Source organism: Pteropus vampyrus, unplaced genomic scaffold (genome assembly GCF_000151845.1).
Source record: "Pteropus vampyrus isolate Shadow unplaced genomic scaffold, Pvam_2.0 Scaffold28, whole genome shotgun sequence".
In the NCBI taxonomy this organism is placed as follows: Eukaryota; Metazoa; Chordata; class Mammalia; order Chiroptera; family Pteropodidae; genus Pteropus; species Pteropus vampyrus.
In genome coordinates, this window is record NW_011888809.1 from 788,307 (window position 1) to 810,771 (window position 22,465).

Sequence of the window (22,465 nt, forward strand, 5' to 3'; positions counted from 1 at the left end):
TTGGCATGTTCCTTCCAGTGTTCTTTACATGGTTGAGATCAAACCCTACCTAAAATTTCATACACAACTTTCCTCACAAAATATTACAACATAAGAATTTTCCATGTTGGTAAAGTTTTATTAACATAATTTTAATGGTAATTTATCATATATGAAATAGGTATGATATGTTCATTTCTCTACATTTGTACGTTTATGTTATATTGATAATTTTCATTATAAAATAATGCTGGGAAAAATTATATATAAAATTTGGAGGGTATTTTGTTTATTTCCTTAAGACAGATTCTCAGAAGTGAAATTACTAGGTCAAAGGCTCTCAATAAATTGCTTTGCAAAGAGTAATTCATAGTTCACCCTCCCACTGGCTACATGTGCAAGTGCCCAGGTCACAACCTGTCTTCACTGAGCATTGCATAGGGCAGGCTGAGAAGCTCTAGGTGCAGGCCCAGCCCTTGGGCAGGGTACTTGGGGTGGGGCAGGGGAGCCGCTGAGAGCTGCACCCAACTTTTCCTAAGCATGATCAAAACTTAACTTCAAAATTTCTGATTTGAACAACATCCCACAGGGCCTATGGAGGTGCTGACAGTGCAGGCTCATTTCAAGTGCAATTATCCCAGCTAGTCCCAGGCTGAGTGGCTTTCAGCCCTGTACCCCTCTAAGGATGGCCAAATGTCTGGTAGGGAAAGGGACTCTCTGCAGCTTTCTGCAAAGTCACAATGATTTGTGTCCCTATGTTCCAAATGAAACCAGCCTTATTACTCCTAATGTGACCGGCCCTGGACATGGGAGAGGTCAATGGTCTATGAGGTGGCTCAGCACAAAGTCCGGTAAAAAAGCTCCACGTTGGACGGTGACAATCTTAGAAAGTATGAACAAACAGAGAAGGACAGCCACCAGAGCTGCTCTGGATTTGGAATGATAATGAATAGCTGTCCCGGGCTTCCCTGGGCCTGATTATCTGGGGGCCCAAGACCGAGAGTGCCAGGGTATCTTCTCGGATGCCTTGCATCCAGGGACCTCCTCCTCCTCCTCATAGCTTTGCAATAAGCCCTCATCACTAAGATGGCACTTCCCAAACTTATCTAACCACAAAATATAACAGTGAGAATGTGTGAGTTATAAAAGCAAGCTCTAGCATGCAAACTTTCATGTAAATTTCATTCTGAAAGGCAGATTATTATATCAAAATAACTGTAATAATTATGTAAATGGACTCTATTTTTCCTATATAATACATCTTGAAAGAAAAAAGGTCACTGGCATCACTTTTTTTAGTTTTGTGAAACTACCACTAATATCTCCCTAGCTGAATACAGTTTACAAAACTCTGAACTAATTAGGTCATGTCTTTTTCCTTATGATCTGAAAGAACTTAAATCTGTGATGATTTTCTAGGCAAATAATAATAGTAAACTCTCACCTGATTTTTTAAATTCATATCTCTTTGCTTCTGCATGCAGTTGAATATTTATGCATGATTTTATCTCCTCTTGTGGAAAACGCTTGTTCCTGCTCTTTGCTGGAGTATGTTCTTAGAGGACCGATGCCTGGAGGCACTAGCCATACGACATTCACCGGGCTTACCATCTCCACCAGATCACAGATCAGTCACTCCTTCATCTCAGCTCTGTCTCCAGACAACCTCTGGAGGCTCCAGTTCGTGACGCCACTTAGGAGCTATTGGCAGTGCTGTCTCTGAACTCAGAACAAGTAATAATCTTGTTCCTCTTACAGTACAGAGGCTAGCGCAGGCAATAACATGAATTACACTACTAATTACTTGTTTGCAATACCTATGCTCACCATAATTTGAGTAACAGTGACACTCTTAATTATCTCAGGTTTTAATCTCAATATATAGCTGTTCTTGATTGTCATACAATAAATATAGTTTTATATTTTTGAATTATAATTGATTTTATTAAATGTCTCTGCTTATTATTCAATTATCCAAAGATATCTTACAAAGTTGTACTTTATGTTCCCAAGACTAATGGCACTAATTATGTTTAGTTTTTGTGAATAATTTATAAATATTACAATCTAACCAACCACAAAGTCCCTCAGTGTTACAGGTATGGCAGGAGTTGATGACACCTTCTGTCTCTTACCTGAAGCAGCACTAGCTTCACCACAGCTGCTTTGGGGTGACATCTGCCCACAGGGCTCAGAAAACCCACTGCCATCAATGCCTCAGCAGAATACAAATTTAAAATAGCCTTTCCCTCTGGCCTTCTCCACTGACTTCAGAGAGCCAGTGAGCCTCTTCATCACTAACCTCAGTCCTAGGATGGGACCTGGATTCCATTTTGGAACCGCAGAATAACAATTTCATATCCAGCCTACACTCTTGCTTACCCTTTTCTTCCCAATGACTAACTCATGTATACTATTTATGTGGCTCACTCTCTCTCTCCCCCCTCCACTCCATCCTTCCCTCCCTCTCTCCCTCCCTCTCTCTTTCTTTCTTTTTATGTAACTTTCTTTTTTACTCAAAAGATTATAAGCTCATTGAGGGCAGGGACTATATCTTGTTTATCTTCATGCTTTGCAAATGTAAGTTCACAATATTTGTTAAATAAATAACTCAAATTTAATGTTTTGTGATCAATATTCTGGTATTAAAAGTAACAGCCCCTAAAGTTGAACTAAAACCATTTTACAATTTTTTTATTTTTTGTGCCTATGGAACCTAGTCTTCCTAGGTGGTCTCCCATCCAAGTACTAACTAGGCCTGACCCTGCTTAGCTTCCCAAGATCAGACAGGCTTGTTCAGGGTGACATGGCCATAAACCATGGACCATGGCTCCTCTGGGGAGTGAACCCAGGGCCTTCTGCAGATGAAGCAGACGTACTAACCGCTACACTATGGAACCACGTCCCTGTTTACAATTTTAAATGAGCACATAAGGCCTGAAAAAAACAACAACAACAACAACCTTTTACTTCCTGCGTTAAGAACTAAGTTTTTCTAACAGTTTTATTTGGCAGGGTCGGGAGCGCGGAGGTGGTAAAATCCCTCTGAGTGCATAAAGTTCTTAGGCTTCTCTTTGCTCACTAATCACGTGGCCTTGCTGTCAGTAAGCACTTGGAAAGTACACATTCTTTTCTTCACTGCTTCTACTTTATCCATCAAATTAAACCTATGTATTTTGAATCCTTTCTATTTTTGTGATTTACAAAAATTCTAGTTCCATATTTCGGAACTGATACAGAGCTACGAATTGGTTAGGAAAAGTAAAATCGATGTTGAGCTGCATGCTGTATCTTCCTGACAAAAACAGATGCTACTTGGCTCTAACGCCCAGTGTAAGCACAGCTAAGAGGCACAGCTAAGAGGCACTACGTTAAAGTTCAACCTACTAAAATAGTGCACTTATTGCACTAGGGTTTAATGTGATACAGTGCACTCTTGGTTTCCATTCTAACACAGAAAAGAACTGTTATGCAGAGAAACCGCACATACTTTCCCACTCTGAATGTCTCCCCCACCTGCCTCCCAAATACCCACACTCCACCATCAGCCCATCTGGATGGAGGAGCCGAGAGAACCAGGTCTCCCAGTCTCTCTGCCCCTCTGTCCCTCACCTCCTTAGTCTTACCTCCTCCTCCTACCCCCCATAATCTCCCCATGTCCTAGGAATTTTTGGCCTTGTTCGAGCATTTGAAGATTGAATTAAGAACAAAGGTTCCACTCCTACAACTCAATAGCAAAAAAAAATAAATCACCTGATTAGGAAATGGGCAAAGGACCTGAATAGATATTTCTCAAGATATACAGATGGCCAACGGGTATATGAAAAGGTGCTCAATATCAGTCAACATCAGGGATATGCAAATCAAAACCACAATGAGATATCACCTCAAACCTGTTAGGATGGTTAACATCAAAAAGACAAGAGATAGCAAGTGCTGGTGAACACGTGGAGGAAAGGGAACCCCTTGTGCTCTATTGGTGGGAATGTGAATTTGGTGCGGCCACTGTGGAAACGATATGGCAGTTCCTCAAAAAAATTAAAAATAGAATTACCATTTGATCCCGCAGTCCCAATTCTAGGTATAAATCCAAAGGAATTGAAATCCAGATCTTGAAGGGATATCTGCTCCCCCATGTTCACTCCAGCATGAGTCACAATAGCCAAGACTTAGAAACAACCTAAATGTTCAGCCATGAACTAATGGATAAAGAAAATGTAGTATATACATACAATGGATTATTATTCGGCCCTAAAAAATAAGAAGGAAATTCTGTCATTTGCAACAACGTGGATGGACCTAGAGGATATTATGCTAAGTAAAATAAGCCAGACACAGAAAGATCTGCATGATTTCACTTACATGTGGGATCTAAAATAGTCAAATTCATAAAAACAGAGAGTAGAATGTGCTACTGGGGCTGCCAGGGGCTGGGGGTGGGAGAAACAGGAGGTGTTGGTCAAAGGGCACAAAATTTCCAGAGATCTGCTGTACAACAGAGGGCCTGTGATCAACAATGTCGTATTAGATGCTTAAAATTTTACTAAGAGGATAGATCTTATGTTAAGTGCTCTATCACAAAAGAAAAAGCAAAACAAAATAAAAAAAGCAAAAAAAAAAAAAAAAACCATGAAGTTGCATTATTTCACTGTTTGAGGCCAACAGTGTATAGTTTTGTCACATAAATTATCATAGAACCAAGATAATTTCAGAAAGCTTAACAATAGCCATTTTCATTAAAAGTGTAATGTATGCGGCCCACGTAAGTCGTTCTGCTCTATTAGAGACTCTACTGTTCTTTGTCAGTAACTCTCATTTCCATGAGATTAATATGAGAAAGGCCGAGGAAAATTCTCAAGACTGGTAAAAATTGTAGTCTAATGGCTTTTTAAATTTCACCTGTTATATAAAACTACAAGAGGAGTAAGAACTGAAATTCTACCGGAAGCTATGTGGAAAAGCTTTAGCCTAACATGCTTTACTAGATAAAAACTGAAATGGATAGACCAGGCTTAAATATTAAGATGTAATTATATTACATTTAAATGTAATCAGAGATGTATTTTTATTTTTATTTTTTTTAACTAATGTTGAAACACAGACTTGGAAATAACTTTAGGAACCAGTAACTTTAGGATTCCTCATTCCCACTGCAGGAATCTTTCAGCACCAGAGAGAGACAGTCATTCAGCCTTTGAATACTTTATAAGATAAAGGTCTCTGTTTTGAGAAATGATCAGTTTCTATATTGGATAGTTCTAACTATTAGAAGTTTGTTTCTCATAGTGAGTCAGAATCTGCCCTACAGCAATATCCAATCATCAGTCAGGGGCTCTTTGGAATAACTGGAAAGATAACAGGCTATAGAACCAGAAAGAACTGGGTTTGAACCCAAGGTTTACCATTTACTAGATAAGTAGCCTTGTCACTGAGCCTCCGTTTGCTGGCATATAAAAAATCCTGTAAGTGATTTCTACCTTTCATTAGTGGGAAGATTAGAAATACAGTGCATTAAGTGCCTGGAATATGGTAGACACTCATTAGATGGTGGCTGCCCTAGTTCTGGTCCTCTGATACAGCTAACTTGCCCCAGGGACATTTTCCCTTTGCTCAGCTAAAATGCACCATTCTCTCAACAATTCCTCACATGTCATGGTTTCCTGACCCCTTTCGGCATCTTGGCAGTTCTCCAGAGCTTTTTAAAGAAAGCATTCCTCTGCATGTATCTTACACATGAGCTCCTTCAGATATGATCATTAAAAAGAAAGCAGATCATTAATAAATATTTGTTAAATGGACCAACACTCAGATATTATTGGTAGACGCTGAGGATGAAACATAGGCAGGTTCCCTCCGTCTGCTCTGCCACCCCGACGCTCGGTCTGAGGAACAAGTCGCACCTGCACATCCTGCTCCAGCTTGATCTTAATCAAGTTGTACTCTTCGAAATCCCATACTCTCTGCTTGTTTAGCTGCTTCTCATAGTCCTCTACCTTCTTGATGCGGTTCATAAGATACTCCAGCTGAAGGCATAGGAAGACAAGGAAGAAAGTCAGGCCCCAACGCTGCCCCGACTCGGTCCTTCAGGTGGCCTGACAAGAGTGACACAGTGAGGGTCTAAAAGTGTGGTGACTCTGGAAAGAGTCTGTCGGCCTTCAGAAGCCCCTATGACCCAAGGCTTTATATTGCTTCATGGGGTCCTACTTCAGAAACTCCAAGAGAAATGCTCCATTAAGGAATTAGGTACACGAGGCTATAAAGTACAACATAGGGAATATAGTCAGTAATATTGTAATAACTATGCATGGAGTCAGGTGATCACTTTGTAAAGTATATAAATGTCTAATCGCTATGTTGTATACCTGAAACTATTATATGTCAATGTATGAAAATATGAAAATATTATGTCATCTGTAATTCAAAAAGAAATTTTAAAAAAAGAAATTAAGTACAGACCTAACAATCAGATGTTTGTATTTCTAAAAAAAAAAAAAAAAAACACTGAATCTTGGTCAAGGTATTTCTTTGTTCTTTATGTTTCTCAAATTTGTCTTAAAGTACCTTCTTGGGCCACAAATATTCATGGCTGGGGAAGATGCCCAGGAAACAAAGGAGAAAATGACAGGGCCATGGACACCACAGCAAGCTGCAAAGATGGCACTCACCACCACCAGACAACTGCCATCTGCAAAGCCACACTGATAAACTAGGAAGTGCAGTCTGCCACAACAAGCGTCTGGCACACAATCCTCCACAAGATACAAAAAGGCCGGCATATTCAGTCACAAGAGCAATCACCCCATGCTCCACCGATGCCCCGACACGCACCCCCACCCCAACCCCTACCTCTTTGGCATTGTGGGCCTGCAGCGCCCGCTCCCATTTCTTCTTATTACTGGTCAGGAGCTCCTGCCGCTCCAACTCAAATGCTTTCTAAGACCAAGAAGGAAAAGGGTGCTTGTGTCTGTTCTGATGAGGCAGGTCCCATAGTATCAAAGCACTCTTAGCTAACAGTGCAAGAAGTGCCATGTCGCCAACCACACGAGGTCAAATCCAAATGAAGACTTGCCAATTTATACGCAACCAAATGGCTAAGTAAGGAGTTTGCAGGGAAATCAGTGATATGAAGTCTATATACTTCACACAAGTCTAGACAGAAAATGTGCCAATTGTCCTGTGGCTTAGCCAATATCCGAGGCAGGGAGCTGCAGGAAAGCCAGTGCCCTTGTTGGCAGTCCCAGGACAAACGCTGTCATATATAATTCAGCCATGACCATAGCTGGTGCATTGCTATGGCTGGGGTTCCCGTGAAGCTAAAGCAGCCTGGAGCTCACGACGGGTAGGCCTGGGATGCAGAAATGAGTCTATAACAATCCAAAGAGAGAGGTCTCCCACTCTCTTGGCTCTCTTCTATTTTGAAAAGATCTATGTCTCAATCTCAATGCTTAACATTTCATTCAAATTCAAAGTACTAATTCCTGAATCCTGTTTGCCATGCCCCTTTCCCATTCTCTCATCCCCGACTGCCATAAATAAATGAGATAAACGATGGGTATGGGGCACTAATCTCCCTCCTTTTTCCCTCTTACACTTACCCGCTTTTCTTTTCTTTCAAAGCACTTATCACCACCTGTCAAATTGTATATTTAGTAATTTATCTGTTTATTGTCTAGCCGTCTCCTACCAGAATACAAGCTTTATTGAGACTTTTGTTTTGCTCATGGTTGTATCCCCAGCCCCGGTACAGTGCCTGGCATATAGTAGACACTTGATGAATATCTACTGAATGAGTAAATAAATTAATGAAACCCCAGAGCAGAGACAAAGGACCGAGACATCGGACCGAGACATCTGGGACCCTCCTTAGATGGTGAGGACAGACCCAGCTCTCCTATCAGGGGTCTCCCAGGGCGGAAAGCAGGTCTTTCACACCCTGTTACCTCGATGTGATGGAGCTCCTGACGAAAGTTTTTCATTACGTTCTTCACTTGTTCTTCCATCCTCTCCAGGAGCAGGCAGATGTCATCTGACTGCTTCTTCAAATCCTTCACATATTGGTCATCCTTTGTTTTTAACTCCTAGAAAAAAGCATGTCAAAGTTCGGTCACAAACTAAGACAGAAGCAAGAGGTGCCACGTGCACCCCACCTGAACCACTCTCATCAGCACCTGCGGCCACCAGGAATTACAGCTGTACAGGAGAGAGTGGCTTCAGAAGAGAGTGGGAAGGGCCAGGACAAAGTGTGAGCGGGCGGTATGGAGCGGGCTCAGCTCCGGGCAAAGCTCTGAAGGAGCAGCACGGGGTCAGACCCTCAAGTCCTCCTTCCTACAAAGCTCCCTGCAAGCCTCCAGAAAGCCTCCAGAAAGTGCCAGCTGAGCAATTAATGTCCAGGTTCCAACGCAGGAATATACCTACTGCAGAGTAAGTTCCCCTCCTTAACACATAAAATCTGAAACAGCGTTTGCTATCAAAGTACATCTTTCTATTAGGAAGCCAGTCATTCTAAAATTCCTACACAAAGCTTTTCTTCTGGTTAAAAGCTGAATGCCTGAGTTGTGCAATGTTCTGAGTAATGAAGTAAGACCTCCACATTCTTCCATTCAGGAAAAGCAAACCTATATCCCAGTTAACCATCCCCCAGCCAGATCCCACATGGCTGCGGTTCAGCAACCCAAGCCTCTTGCCTGCTGTAACTCGTTGATAAGCTTGTTCTTATCTTCTATCAGCCCAGCACAGTGCACCTGCTGGGTGTTGAGCATTTCCCACAGATCCTGAGGAATTCTCTTCTGTTTGCCCTCCTCCCACTTGGCGGTGATTTCATCAAACTTGTCCTGGCTGGTCTTGACTTCGTTCTCCAGCTTTTCAAGCCTGCAAATACAAACATACCGGCCATGCCAGCCAAACTCCGATGCTGCCTTCCAACAGAGCAGGCATGTGCTCCAGCGTCCATAATATAGGGCCCAGGTACCAAGTGCTGCCTCCAGAGGCCCCGCTCCAGATAAATCAAACCAGGCTCTGAGAAATCTTCTTTTAATTCAATAGTTGACCATAAGTAACTGAGACCAAATAAACAAAGCGACACCTAACAAAAACAGATCAACAGTAAAAGCTACATATACATACATACATACATACACACACATATGGATCAAGAGTCAATTTGTCACATATTCCTGAGTAGGATGGTGACACGTAGTAGTTAAACACTTGGTCACAGGAGTCACATGTGTTTGAGTCTTGACTTTGCTAAGTGATTCTCAACTTAACTTCGGCAAACCCCATTTTTCTCATCCGGAGAATGGAGAGGATGAAAGTAAACGCCTTCATGTGGCTGTCATCAGGACTAAATAAGATGACGCTCAGCACAGTAGTCACTTAAAAATGGCACTCATATGATTAATTGTCATTGTCAACGTGACCAAAGTGTCTGGCCATTCTTCTCCCAAGTTATCCATAAATGACCAGTGGAATGTACACAGGGAAATGCCACCATTAGCAATGGAAAATAAGGATGGTCTTTCCAAAAAGCCCAAAGAAACTGTGTGATGAAGTATAGTGAGGATGGGCATGCATTGAAGGAAGGCCCTGGGGCTGAAATGTGAGGCCCTTTCTGAGCACAGGGGCTGGGGCGGATGCCGGGGACTCTGCTCCTACTCCAAATGACTGTACTTACTTCTAAGAGATTATCTCCAAGAGGACAGACCCTAGGAGGAGGCCCATGCAGGCCTTGAAAGTGTGCTCAGAACCCTCTGGGCTGAGATGGGCTAAAATGGTGAAGTGAGTTGCTCTTCTAATCGAACTGTTATATTGTTGGGCACCCTGAAACCTGGGAATATGGGTGCACACGACAGCCTTCCTGCTAAGGACTGGAGCTCACATTCTATTGTGGGTTCCTGTGACCCTCTGACCCTCTATACTTCAAGCCTCTACTATTCTTTAATACTTGCTACATTGTACATAACACTAAAGTGTTTTGGGTCTGGTCATTCTCATTCATTTAAAACCAGGACAGCCCAATCTACCTTAGCCACATCTCTTTTCATCCTCTACTTCCCTGTCCATACAACCTTCACTATCATGCCATTCCCAAGCAAATCATGTGATCTATGCCTTGTACAAGTTGTTCCCTCTGCCTAAAATGCCCATTCCTCAACTCTTCAAATTCCTATTCATCCTTTACAGCCCAACTCAAATGTCACCTTCTCTGGAGTTTCCTCTAATCTCTCCAGAGAGAATTAAAGGACTCCTCATATGTGTTTCCACGAGTCCTGACACATATCTTCATTTTAACATAAATCATGGTTGGGTGTTTCCATGTCTATCTCAACTAGACTGTGAACACCAAGACCAGAGACCAAGTTCACTTCTTTTTGTATCCACACAGCTTGGCACATATCAGGAATGCAATACTTGCAGAAAGGAGGAAGAAGGCAGGAAAGCCAGGAGGGAGGGGAGGAAAGAGGATGGAGGGAGGATTCAAAAGGGGCAAGAAGAGGATTCTACTAGACTAAGTTTGACAAAGCCACTTTACAATGATTGGGGAGAACTTAGGGACCCAAAGAGGAGACACCTGCACATCCACCAGGCTTCAGAGCAAGGGCCAACTCACCTCTGACGCTTTATCTCCTCTTCTTCAACTCTCCTGTGGATCTCTCTGATATCTGTAGCTACCTGGATATTTGTCACCAACTCAGTGCCACAGAGCAGAAGTTTAGCCAATTTCTAAAAACAGAGAAGTAAGAATTTACAAAGTTAGAATGCTTTATAAAGAATTCATACATTTATAAAATATACAAAATTATATATTACAAAAATATATAAATTTATAACTTTATAAAGAATTTATAAAGTTAGAAACACTTTGCACAACTGTCAGTAGCTCTTCTGTCCAGCCAAATATAGGAATCAAAAGCTACCTTGAGACTTTCAAGAGTGGCATCTATTTCGCAGCCCATTTCCATCGTGGCATTTGTGATACGATGATGTTATCGCTTACAATTGAACAGCACTCTGAAATTCTGGACGTACTTTAGTTTATCGTGAGAGTAGGGATCAGCCAGCCAGCATGCTGGCATGTACTCTAGGCACATCCATTTTGCCCAGTAGACCTCCAAGTGACTGACACTGCCAGCAACCTTGCTAAGACTTCCAGCTGGGAAGGTGAGGCAGTCAATAAGTTATTCTCCCATGTCCATTTCCCCTTCTTCTTTTAGTAATAGAACACCCAAATTTTAGCTGGGCATTTGATCTCCCCAAATAGATACATTTTCCAAACTCCCTTGCAACTAGAATATGGCCTGATCAACAGCACATGAGCAGAATTGGTATGTGCTACTTCTGAATTGTGCCTTGAAGACAAAGTGTGTACCCTCTGCTGCCTCTATTTCTCCCTTCTCCCAGGCTGAAATGTGGTGCTAAAGTACAATGTGTGGAGCAGATAAAGGCAACCTAAGGAAGGACAGAAGGAAACAAGGGCCTGACATCAAGAAGCCCCCATATCAGCCCTGAACTAATGACGCTCTGAACTAAGTGAGGAAGAAAAATAAGCTTCTACTTTATTTAAGGTAATGTCATGTAGGATCCTTTGTTACAGAGATTCTAATACAGGAGAGAACTGTAGCTGACTGCACTTCCCTTTCCCTTACTGGACGCAGGAATTTTGCTATTGGTACCCCACTTCCAATCGCTCTTTGTAAATTCCACACCCTGTATCTTCATTCCTTGCCTTTTGGTAACGTCATGATTTCACCAAAAAATTCAGGTATCCTTAAATTATGCCTAAATTTTTCCAAGTCCGTTTTGGAACGTATAAATTCTCCGACTCTAAAATCATTTCTGAACTAAGAATCTATACACATCTCTATCCCGAAGAGTCACTGAAATGATCAGTGACTCCATTTCATCATAACAGTCTATGGAAATTTTGAAATGCAGTTTTAATGAATACAGAATAGACCCTAAACCTAGATGTCTTGGGTGCTGCAGACTTTTTTAAATGCTTGCAGTTTTAGCACTTGTGCCAAATGGTTTAACATGCATAAGTAATGGCTTTCCTGTAGTTTTGAGCAATTTTATACTTTTTATTCAAACAATGCAAACATAAAATACCTGAATCAAGTATTTAAGACTCAAAGTAAAACTAAAAATGTTACAATCACCAACAGACCAACCGACACACCTCTAACATTTTTAAGACCCAGGGAAAGAGTTTAAACAGAGGGCCACATACCATATACCTAAATATTTAAAACTTATAATTCGGAATTACAAACTGCTGAATAAAATACGTTCTGTCCTCCTACTCCAGCGCCTCCATAACAATTTAAAAGTCCTACTTTGAATTCAGGCTATATCTCAGAGTTCCACTCTGAACTTGGTGGCTAAGGGAGAACCAGTCTCTGGCCTCCAGCCCGCAACCTACTCTATTCCCACCCCCACCTCTGTCCTACAATATGAAGGGTTTCGCATGCAGGTATATGGATTTCCCAAACTGCAAGCCCAACCTCCATCTACACCTCTTGCCATCCATCAGGCCTGTGGTTGCACAACAGTGGCCTCATCTGCCCTGAGCAGGACAGACCCTAGGAGGAGGCCCACGCAGGCCTTCAAAGTGTGCTCAGAATCCTCTGGGCAGAGAATTGGGGGTTCTGTGATACATACACAGAGTGATCTAAAGGGAAACTTGGGCTCTGAGTGAGCTTGAGGCCAGTCTACCTGAGGGGGTGCATCCAGGAGAATGCTAGAGCGAGACACAGCACCCTCATCATCACCACTTCTATTTAATGGGCTGGAGGGTCTATCTAGTGAATAAGGCAAGAAAAAGAAATAAAAGATATAAATATTGAACAGAAAGAGATAAAGCTGTCATTTCCAGATGACATGATTATATATTTTTCTTTTTAGGAAAAGAATCTACAGGTAAACCATTAAAATTAAAAAGTGGATTTGACAAGGTTGTTGGTATCAGGTCAATATGTGAAAATAATTGTCCTTTTATATATCAACAATGAACAATTAGAACTTCAATAAAAAGTATAAAACACTGCTGAGCAAAATTAAATACCTAAATAAATGGAGGGATATTTTATACTCATGGGTTGTAAATCTCCATATTGGTAAGATATTAGTTCTTTCCCAAATTTATCTATACGTTCAACCTAATCTTGATTAAAATCTCAGCAGGTTTTTTGGTGGAAACTGACAAACCGATTTTAAAATTTATATGGAAATGCCAAGGGTCAAGAATAGCCAAGAAAATCTTGAAGGAAAACAAAGTTGGAGGACTTACCCTATCAGGTATCAAGACCTGTAACAAAGCTGCGGTAATTAAAATAGTGTGGAACTGGCATAAAGACAAATAGACCAATGGAATGGAATAGAGAATTTAGAAACACACACACATACATGATTACCTGATTCACAACAAAGGCGCACTGCAATGCTTTGGAGAAAGGATGATCTTTTCAATAAATGGTGCTGGGTCAATTAAAAATCCATATGGATTTTTAAAAACCTAGCACCCTAGCTTTATATACCACACACAAAAATCAATTCCAGATAGATTATAGACCAAAATATAAACAGTAAAACAATTCCAGATAGATTATAGACCAAAATGTAAACAGCAGAACAGTTTTATTCTTCTAGTAGAAGAAAATAGAATATCTTCTTAAATTGGAGAATATCTTCAATATTCTTAATAAATTAAGAATATCTTCTTAAACAGGAAACAAAAAGAACTACCTTAAAAAATGACTGATAAGGTGTAGGGCCAAGGGCAGGAGTCCCTTCTGCCTAGGTCTTAGGGTATAACTGGTTATTAATACCTTACTATTGAGGAAAATAGCATATTTCTGTATACATTTCTCCTTGATGCCAATGTATTCAATGACTTAAGGCCTGGGTGAAAGGAATCTTGGAAAGCTAATGAAAACAATATATGCTTTTGGTTTTAAAGAGTGCTCAGGATGAATATATATCCATATTTTCGAGATTATATCAATATAAACTATAACAGTATTTTCAAGATTACATATAATATCATTTTTAACCTACAGAGAAATGTTCAGAGATCACTGACCCTTTAGATGAAGAAATCTAAGTACAAAGAGGTGACACAACTCATGTCCTTCACAGTAAGTAACAGATCTGGACTGAGAATTCATGGCAGCTCAATATTCTTTCTGCTGTAGTAAAATATTTTATCCTTGACACTGTATAGTGTAGGTTATTCAACTATCTCTATATATCTCTATGCCCTATAATAATATTTCAGTAGCTTGAATACTTTTTCTCCCAATAAGTATACTTCGATTTCTGCCAGAAATGATCTCCCTCCACTCCACTTTTATAAATCCCACCTATTTTTCTAAGACCCAGATAAAATCCTACTTTCTCCATATAACCTCCTCTGACCAGAATAGCTTAGGGAGCAATTTTCCATATCTCAAGTCCTACCATATCAACCGTCTATGCAGTTCATTTAACAATTAATTAAATGCGGCACTTTGCCCAGTCTGGCTTGCTGTTTTGAACTGGTGTTTTTAATCTCTCCAGTAAATTTCGTTCCAAGTCCTTTATTAAATATTCAAGGAGCCCTGGCATTGCCATGGGAGAGCAATCGATTTTCTTTTCAGTGTTTACTGAGTACAAGCTATGGGCTACTCCACATACACACTCTCAGAGCTTACAATTTCATTTGGGGACACTGCATGCACACACACTTGAAAAGTGATACAAGGCAGAAATCTATCCAAAATGAAATGAATTTTACAGACAAGAAGTGGCCAATGTGTGAATTAAAGGAGTTCAGTCTGGGTTGCAGAGGGACACACGGAGGAGTTGGGACTTAGATGGTCTTAAGAGTACGGGATGGTAGCCCCATGACAGCAGAAGAGAAAAAGGAGAGAAGAGGAGGGAAGAAGAGCGGAGTGGAGGAACTTGGCATTCCAGATAGTCAAAGGCACGGAGCAGGAAGAACCAAGCCCCACTGGAGGCGAGCAAGTGGATCAGCCTAGCCAAAGTCGAAGTCTCGAAGTAGGTAACAATGGGAGACAAGATTGGAGGGTGAAGATGGGAACAGACTACAAAAGGCCTTGGATGTCAGGCTAAATCATTTGGACTTTATCCTATGAATAGTAAATACCATTAAGTGTATGAGCAAAGAAGAGACAGCATCAATATTAGAAATGATAATATGAAAGTTCACTCCTAGAGAGCTCCCCAAATGGGGAAGATTCAAATTCGGTTCTGTCTAGAGACAAGATACAGAATCTCTATTGAGATTTCATCTCTACTGAGTTTTTTTCTAATTTAAATACGAAAACCATGACATCACACCCAGCTCTCTAGTCTCACAGGACTGACAGGACCCATTTGCTACCCAGTTCATACCAGTCTGCTTTCTTCTTTCTGTTTATAGCTCTTGCTTTGATCTTCCTCACTCTCTTTCTTTCCATCTAAATATTCTCCAAGCTCTTCCCTGTGATGGAAAAGAGTAAAGAAACTAAAGTTATTTCTAGTACTCAAAATCTATATTTAAGGTTTCACAGTACTTCACACCATATACAAAAATACATTCCATATGGTTAAAATTTAAGTATTAAAAAAACACAATCAAAGAACACGAGAAATAAACACAGGAGAGAGCCCATCTTGGAATAAGACCAAAATCAGAAAAAAAAAGATTAAAAGATTTTAAAATTTTATCCTAAAAAGTCAAGGGATAAACTGGTAAAAGATATTTGACAAAACTTTGCTCTCTATAGAACAGAAAGGACTCCTTCAAATGAATACAAAAAAAAGGACAAAATGTCAAATATAAAAACTGGCAAAGAATGTACATAGGCAATTACAGAATAAAAAATGGCAAATAGACATTCAAAAATATGTTCAAATTCACCTATAGCCAGAAAAATAAAATTGAAAACCCTGTGAGGTGTCATTACTCGTCTATCAGACTAGAAAAGATTTAAAAGGTTGATGATAATAAATACTCACACTTATAGGGCCATGTTAATTCTCCTGATCTTTGTCAAAATATAGCCCAAATAGATCAGGACCATCTGGATATCCCACAGAACACCATATCCATCCATCACATCGGGGTTAGCAAACTATGGCCTGTGGAACAAATCTGACCCACCTGTTTTTGTATGGCTAACAAGCAAATAATAATTTTTACATTTTTAAGTGGTTTTTAAAAAGATCAGAATGAATAGGCAGAATACACAGGATTTTAGGGCAGTGAAACCATTCTGTACAATAATATGGTGGACATACGTCATTATATAATTGTTGGAATCCATAGAACACCAAAAGTGAAGCATAGTTTGAACTATGGACTTTGAGTGACTCTGATGTGTCAACGAGATTCATCGGTTGTAACAAATATACCACTCTGGTGGGGATGTTGATAGTGTGGGAGGTTATGCATGTGTGGGGGTAGGAGGTATATGGGAAATCTCCATACTTTCCACTCGATTTTGCTGTAAACCTAAAATTGCTCTAAAAAATGAAGTTTATTAATGGGGGGGGGATCAAAATACAAAGAATATTTTATGACACATAAACATTATATGAAATTCACATTTCAGTGTCCATAAGTAAAGTTTTGTTGGAACAAGACCACACCACTTTGGGCCCCTTGTGTCCAAAGGCCAGCAGACAAAAAGAGAAGCCATTGTCTTGGAAGTGCAGCTGACCCTGACCAGTAGGATAAGTATAAGTGCTGTTACATGGTGAGGGTATTCAGGAATTCAGAGGATCACACAGGTGCCTCTGGGTACCCCTTAGGACAGTCCACTGTGTCTCTGAATGCATAAGTGCCGACAACCCTGGTCTGAGATGAATAAAGTTTATCAGCCTCAGACTCTTCAGGAATGAGGGTTTGTGTGACACAACCAGATAAGCCACTGAGACGAGCAGATGTGATAGCTGACGTCCACCAGATAAATACTTGTGGAAGAAGGCAGTCTGAGAAGGAGAGACAGATTTGCCCACAGTGCCTGGCGCAGCGGGCTCAACAAAGTGTTGAAAAGATTATTATTTGTCTTTGGCTTTACTAGTATGTTGAGTGTTTTACTAACCCATATTTTGCTTGAAAATTCTAGAAGAAAGGTTTTCTATCTCATCAAGAAACGAGGCCCGCTCACACTTGGGTCACTCGGGCCCCTCACTGCAGGGACTTCAGCCCCGGGCAACCTCCCCGCTCAGCGCAGCACTGCGTCCAGGCACCTCGGAAAGCCCCAGGGCGGGCCTGCCAAGACCCCGCTCACCGCCTCCGGGCTTCCAGGCGCGCCGCGATGCGGAGACGCCGGGCCTGGATCCGCTCCTGAGGGTTATCGGAATATATCGAGGGCCCGAGAATCGCAGTAGATAAGTGTTCCTCCTCTTTCTCCTCCAGGACCCCCAAGGGTCCGGGAGGATTCATGGCGGGTGCCTCCCGCAGCCTGCTCCTCCGGGACAACCGCCAGACCACCGCCCGGTTGCTGGCAACAAGTCGTTGCCAGGGAAAAGCAGTCACCTGATCCACGGCTGGCGGGATTGCGCGCGCAGCTCTTCAGGCCCGCCCAGCAGCTTTCAGAAGCCGGTGCCCCAGCGCTGGGCTTTATTGCTCTCTCCTGCAATTTGGATATACTGTGGTGCGACCCCACGAAGGCCCAGCGGAAACTGAATGACCAGAGCGCTGGACCAAGATGTCGTTCATCGCTTACTGATGATTAATTCATCATTCATCATTCAAATGAATATTCCTCAAAATCATATTCACCAAATATTATTGAGCATCTCTATGCCAAGCGCTGTGCTGAGGGTGTGGCATTGTTCTTTCGTCATGGAGGGTACAGAATAATAGGTCCGCTCTAAGTCTATTGCCTCTTTGGAAAGTCTGAAGTATATTTATCATACATTCATTTTTGAGCTCCTACTTTGTGCGTTAGGGTCCCTCCCTGTTGCCTCTAGCATGTGAAACTCCCTGCTATCAATAAATTTTCACCCAGCAAGAGATTGTTGTCTTCTGTAGCCGTTTTCAGGAGGAGCAGAGGGAAATAGTACCGAGGGGAGTGAGGGAAGGAGTAAAAGTTAAGGGTACAGAAGCACAATTAAACTCCCAAGGAAGCACTGGGCCTTGAAAAAGCGCTATTTTCCAGGCGTTTTTGTCTCATTGTCAACAAAAAGTGTTCTTGAAAATTAAAATCCTTTAAAAAAACAAACTGGATAACATCCGACAAGGTCTTGTTCCGTTGACCTGTGGGAAACTCAGGAAAAGGCACTGGAAGGAGAGGGAAAATGCAGGTCCTTGTCCTAGACCTGCTGTGCAACCTTGGATAAGTCACAACTTGAGGACCATTTTCTCAACTGTTATATGGTACTATCCGCCTATTCAACTCACAGGCAATTGTGAGGCCCAAAAAAGACAAGCCCTTTGTGAATAAGATCTACCCAAGAGACAAATGGAGTTTTTGTTTCAATTAATTTTTCTAAGTCTGCAAGTGGTAGATTTAGGAGTGCCAAAATCTTGGAGAAGCCAAGAGTTCCAACAGCTGCATGGATCCTTGTCCCATATCTGTGGGGGGAGGCGGGGAAGGGGAGGGTTGGTAGTAATGTTTGCTTTGGGGCTTCGGGGTCCTCTGCCAAATCTCTCTCCCCTTAAGTTGTAACCACAAGTTTTAAACTTCCCTAGGGGCCATGGAATCAGAGGTAGTGCTCTGACCATGAACTCTTCCAGGTCCTGGTTTATGTTTCCACCATCTGCAAGAAGAGAAACAAGTTTGTGTACACATGCCTACAGCTGGGAGTAGGCCACCATGAGGAAGTCAGTGGGAATCAGCTGTTACACAAGATAGTTACCATAAAAACCCATGAAGAGTGATCAATAAGATACTTGGCCCTAAAGCTGTCCCTAGATACCAGACAGGTAAGGAATCTAACTCTCTTTTTTGTTGTTTGACTACTGACAACTTTTAAGGCTCATGCCTTTCTTCTCTGATCCACATCTGGGCAGCTGATTTAAAAAAAAAAAAAAAGGCCTAGGTGTTTTCTCCTTTGGCACTGGCAGGAGGTTCCAACAGTGTGCACTGGGTACCCTCATCCCAGCCCTACCACCTAACCACAATAAAAGCCCCCAAGCCAGCATCCTGTCCTGGCTCCCTCCAGCCATCTTAAAACAAGCTGGGAGGTCTTCCTTGTAGTCAAAGCCTCAATCATATATGTAATAAACCATTTTCACAGGTATGGGAAAAAAAGACACTCATTCACTGTTAGAAAGGCACTTTTAGGACAGTTTGCCAATATCTATTCATAGTTGAAATAAGTATATGCATTGACTAGGCAATTCTACTTAAAAGAATTACCTAGGCTATAGTTCCATTGGGTTGAAATGTCATTTTTATTCAGCATTGTACATACAGCACCTGGCAAAATACCTGGTATGTAATGACTGTTCCACAAATACTTTTCGAAAAAAGATGTACACAGATGTATCTGTATGCTCACTGCAGTTATTTATATTAAAAAACTGGATATGGACCAAAATCCATCAATAGGGGAACAGATTAAGTATTCGTGGAATGACAAACAATGTAGCCACTAAGAATGAATCTAACGTAGAAAGATATCCAAGATATATTAAAGAGGAAGAGAATATGCAACACAGTATGTCGAGGATGATCCCTGTTTTATTTAAAATATATGTAGTATGTACACAAGAAAAATGAAAAAAGAACACAAAGTAACTGATATCTCTGGGGGTCGAGTCTATGGGTGATTTTCATTCTTTAAAAAATTTTACCAAAAAACACAAATCACTTAATGTAAAAATAGTTAATTTATTCATTTTCTTGAAGTGGTGACAGATCCTGAAGAGACTGCAGCAGGCAAGAGAAGGGCTATCACAGAGAAGGTTTTTAGGGGGAGAGATGTAGTGATGTCCACCTTGATAATTCACTCGCCTCCAGAGCCTGGTCCTCAACTTGTAGCCAGTACTCCAAAAGCAGACGTGCTTTTGAGAACTGATTTACACTAGTAGGCTCACAAAAGAAAAACATATAGAGAATATGCTAATTTGCGCAAAAAACTATAACTGAGCAAAAAAACTACAATTGACATACAGGCATGTGTGTGTTTATGACTTGTGACCAGCATACCCAGTGGGTGATCTACAAAGGGAACCAAACTATAATTGGGAAGTTTCTTGATGATGTACCATTGACTATAATGAACTCAGGGGCCCACAATGGATATAACTTGCCATAAAGATTAAATAGAGTCCTTGGGGCATGGCACCCCCATTCCCAGGTAAGTTTTGGGTAACAAAAAAGGCAAAACCTTCTGGATATAACGGGCTTTCTTTGCTATGCTACAGGCTGGCCAACCACCTTCAGCATAGTCTTTTTACATAATTTCTTAGATTATTCCTATCTCCCAAGTAGTGTGAATTTTACTAATAGATTGTCAGAAGGCAACCTTGTTTTATTCATTTCTAGTTATTTTTAGAACTGCCTCACCATCATCGTACACTGCCTACAAAGGTACAAAGGAGGGAATTGAGAAGGAAGGGGGAAGAGAAGTCATAAGTAAGTCATAAAGCTTAGGGAAACGTTCAAGGATAAAAAATTGAGAACTAGGTATTAGTAGAAACCAAGCGCCTACCTTGGACCACTCAGTGTGCTAAACACTCTACATGCATTCATAACATATAAGTGCCGTAATACTACTAATCCCGTTTTACAGATGAAGAAACTAAGGCACAGTAAAAATAAGTAACTTGCCCTGGATCAAAGCTTGCAAACCTGAACATGAGTATGAAACAGTCATTGTATCAAATGTTTGGGAGGTCTTACGAAACTTTCAGAATGAAAGCAAAAAATAAAACGGAAGCAGTTATAAAGTTTTCTTTCAGGAAATTTGTGAGCAGAGGGGAAAAGATGAGAGCAGGAAGAGGAGCGAGACGCTTTGGTGCACTGGGTCTTTTTTAGATAAAACGAAGTGTAGTTACCTAGTACATGCCTGCTGTGTGTCAGGTACTTGCTAGGCGTTTGAGATTTGCAGATAGAGGGGATACTTGCTACAGCAACCAAGAAGTTGGGAGGGCAGGGGATTAAGAGCACACAGCTGGACAACTAGGGTGGGTGAAAATATGGGACGTTTCTTCCCTCGCCTTCAAACCCATTACAATTTTTTAATGCCCACTGTCAGAACTGAGATCAATTCTGTTGTAAAAACTAGAAAACATTCTCTTCAAAAGCAATGTTAGAAAATCAGAGTTTTTATAAGAGCTTACGGTTTGTATACTATAGTTGTGGGGTACTAGGTGTGAGTTATCAGATTCTTATGGAATTAGCCTAAAAAATTACCACCACACGTTAACACTTTCTTTGAGAAAATGATGGCGTACAAAACAACCACCTTACAAACTCATTTCAGTGTGATCTAGCTATTATTATATATTACCCAGTACATAGTTCTAGTGGAGTCAAAAATAGCACATGCCGCCTGCCTAGTACTCTGCTTTTGGAAACAAGTCACGAGATTATAGAACACCTAGGAAAAAAGTGGGCTGATATTTCTTAGAAAACAAAACAAAAAATCCTTGTAATGTTTTTGCTCTAAAACGATCAATGATTCTTTGAGACAAGTGGCTGAATATCAATTTTTCTCCCCACAGCTCCCTCCCCTTTTGCACCTACCAAGGGGGAAAAAAAAAACCAATCTGAAAACAACTGAAAAGATTTAAAAATTATTTACTCTTTACTTTTATTACAATAAATATTTATCAATAATAGAATTAAACAATTTTAAATTAAAACCTACTGCATTACTTTTGGGTTTCACAGCAGCAGAAATAAACATAAATCCAGTTGAAAAGGCAAGGCTTCCAGAATCCAGTGGCAAAAAACAGTCAGGTCTTGATTATCTGGGCTAGCAATGGGGAACAGTAATGGTGAAATGCATGGCTGTATTCGTACATCAAAGACTTATCTAAGATTTCAAAGCATTCCAGCTAAGAAATTTAAGCAAGTTGTGAAGCCCCACCCACTTGGCTAGAGAGCGATCATGCCCAGGAGCAAAAGTGCTTCCAGAGCTGCCTTCTGGCCAGGAATGGGTCCTATCATCATGCAGACCCAGAAGCCTCAACCCCAGTGGAAGCAGCCATCTTTCTCAAAAGAGGTGTATATGGCTCACACGATCCCTGGTGAAAAGGAAATGGAAAGCTGACATATTTTAAGGGCCTTTGAGGGCTGAGACGAACTGGAAGTTGGAAGGAAAGATTGTGGCTCCAGATGAGAAAGAGGCTTCACAGAGCTATGGGCTACATGCAGATTAAGTCAACATGAAGAAAGTGTAAAGTGAGGGCTTACCACTTCGCTGATAATCAAGAGTAGACTGCATGTATATACAAATATATCATATATATATGCACAGACTGTATGTGTACATATTAAATATGTATATACATACACCACACATAACCAGATAAAATAAATGC

General features: G+C 41.0%; 1 protein-coding gene across 3 annotated transcripts in view; it reads right to left on the reverse strand.

The window, feature by feature from the left end:
* Positions 1–17,510, reverse strand: part of DRC1 (dynein regulatory complex subunit 1) — a 38,136-nt gene extending 20,626 nt beyond the window's left edge. For 2 of the 3 annotated variants that reach the window (XM_023528523.1, XM_011356524.2), the window contains exons 1-7: positions 17,256–17,510; positions 15,373–15,460; positions 10,589–10,701; positions 8,664–8,847; positions 7,920–8,057; positions 6,826–6,912; positions 5,880–6,002 (exon numbers count right to left, since the gene is read on the reverse strand). In XM_023528523.1, coding sequence (XP_023384291.1) covers positions 5,880–6,002; positions 6,826–6,912; positions 7,920–8,057; positions 8,664–8,847; positions 10,589–10,701; positions 15,373–15,460; positions 17,256–17,410 — 888 coding nt within the window. In that variant the 5' untranslated portion in view covers positions 17,411–17,510. The remainder of the gene's footprint in view (positions 1–5,879; positions 6,003–6,825; positions 6,913–7,919; positions 8,058–8,663; positions 8,848–10,588; positions 10,702–15,372; positions 15,461–17,255) is intronic. The other variant, XM_011356525.2, reaches the window with a different exon arrangement.
* Between the last annotated feature and the right edge of the window lie 4,955 nt (positions 17,511–22,465).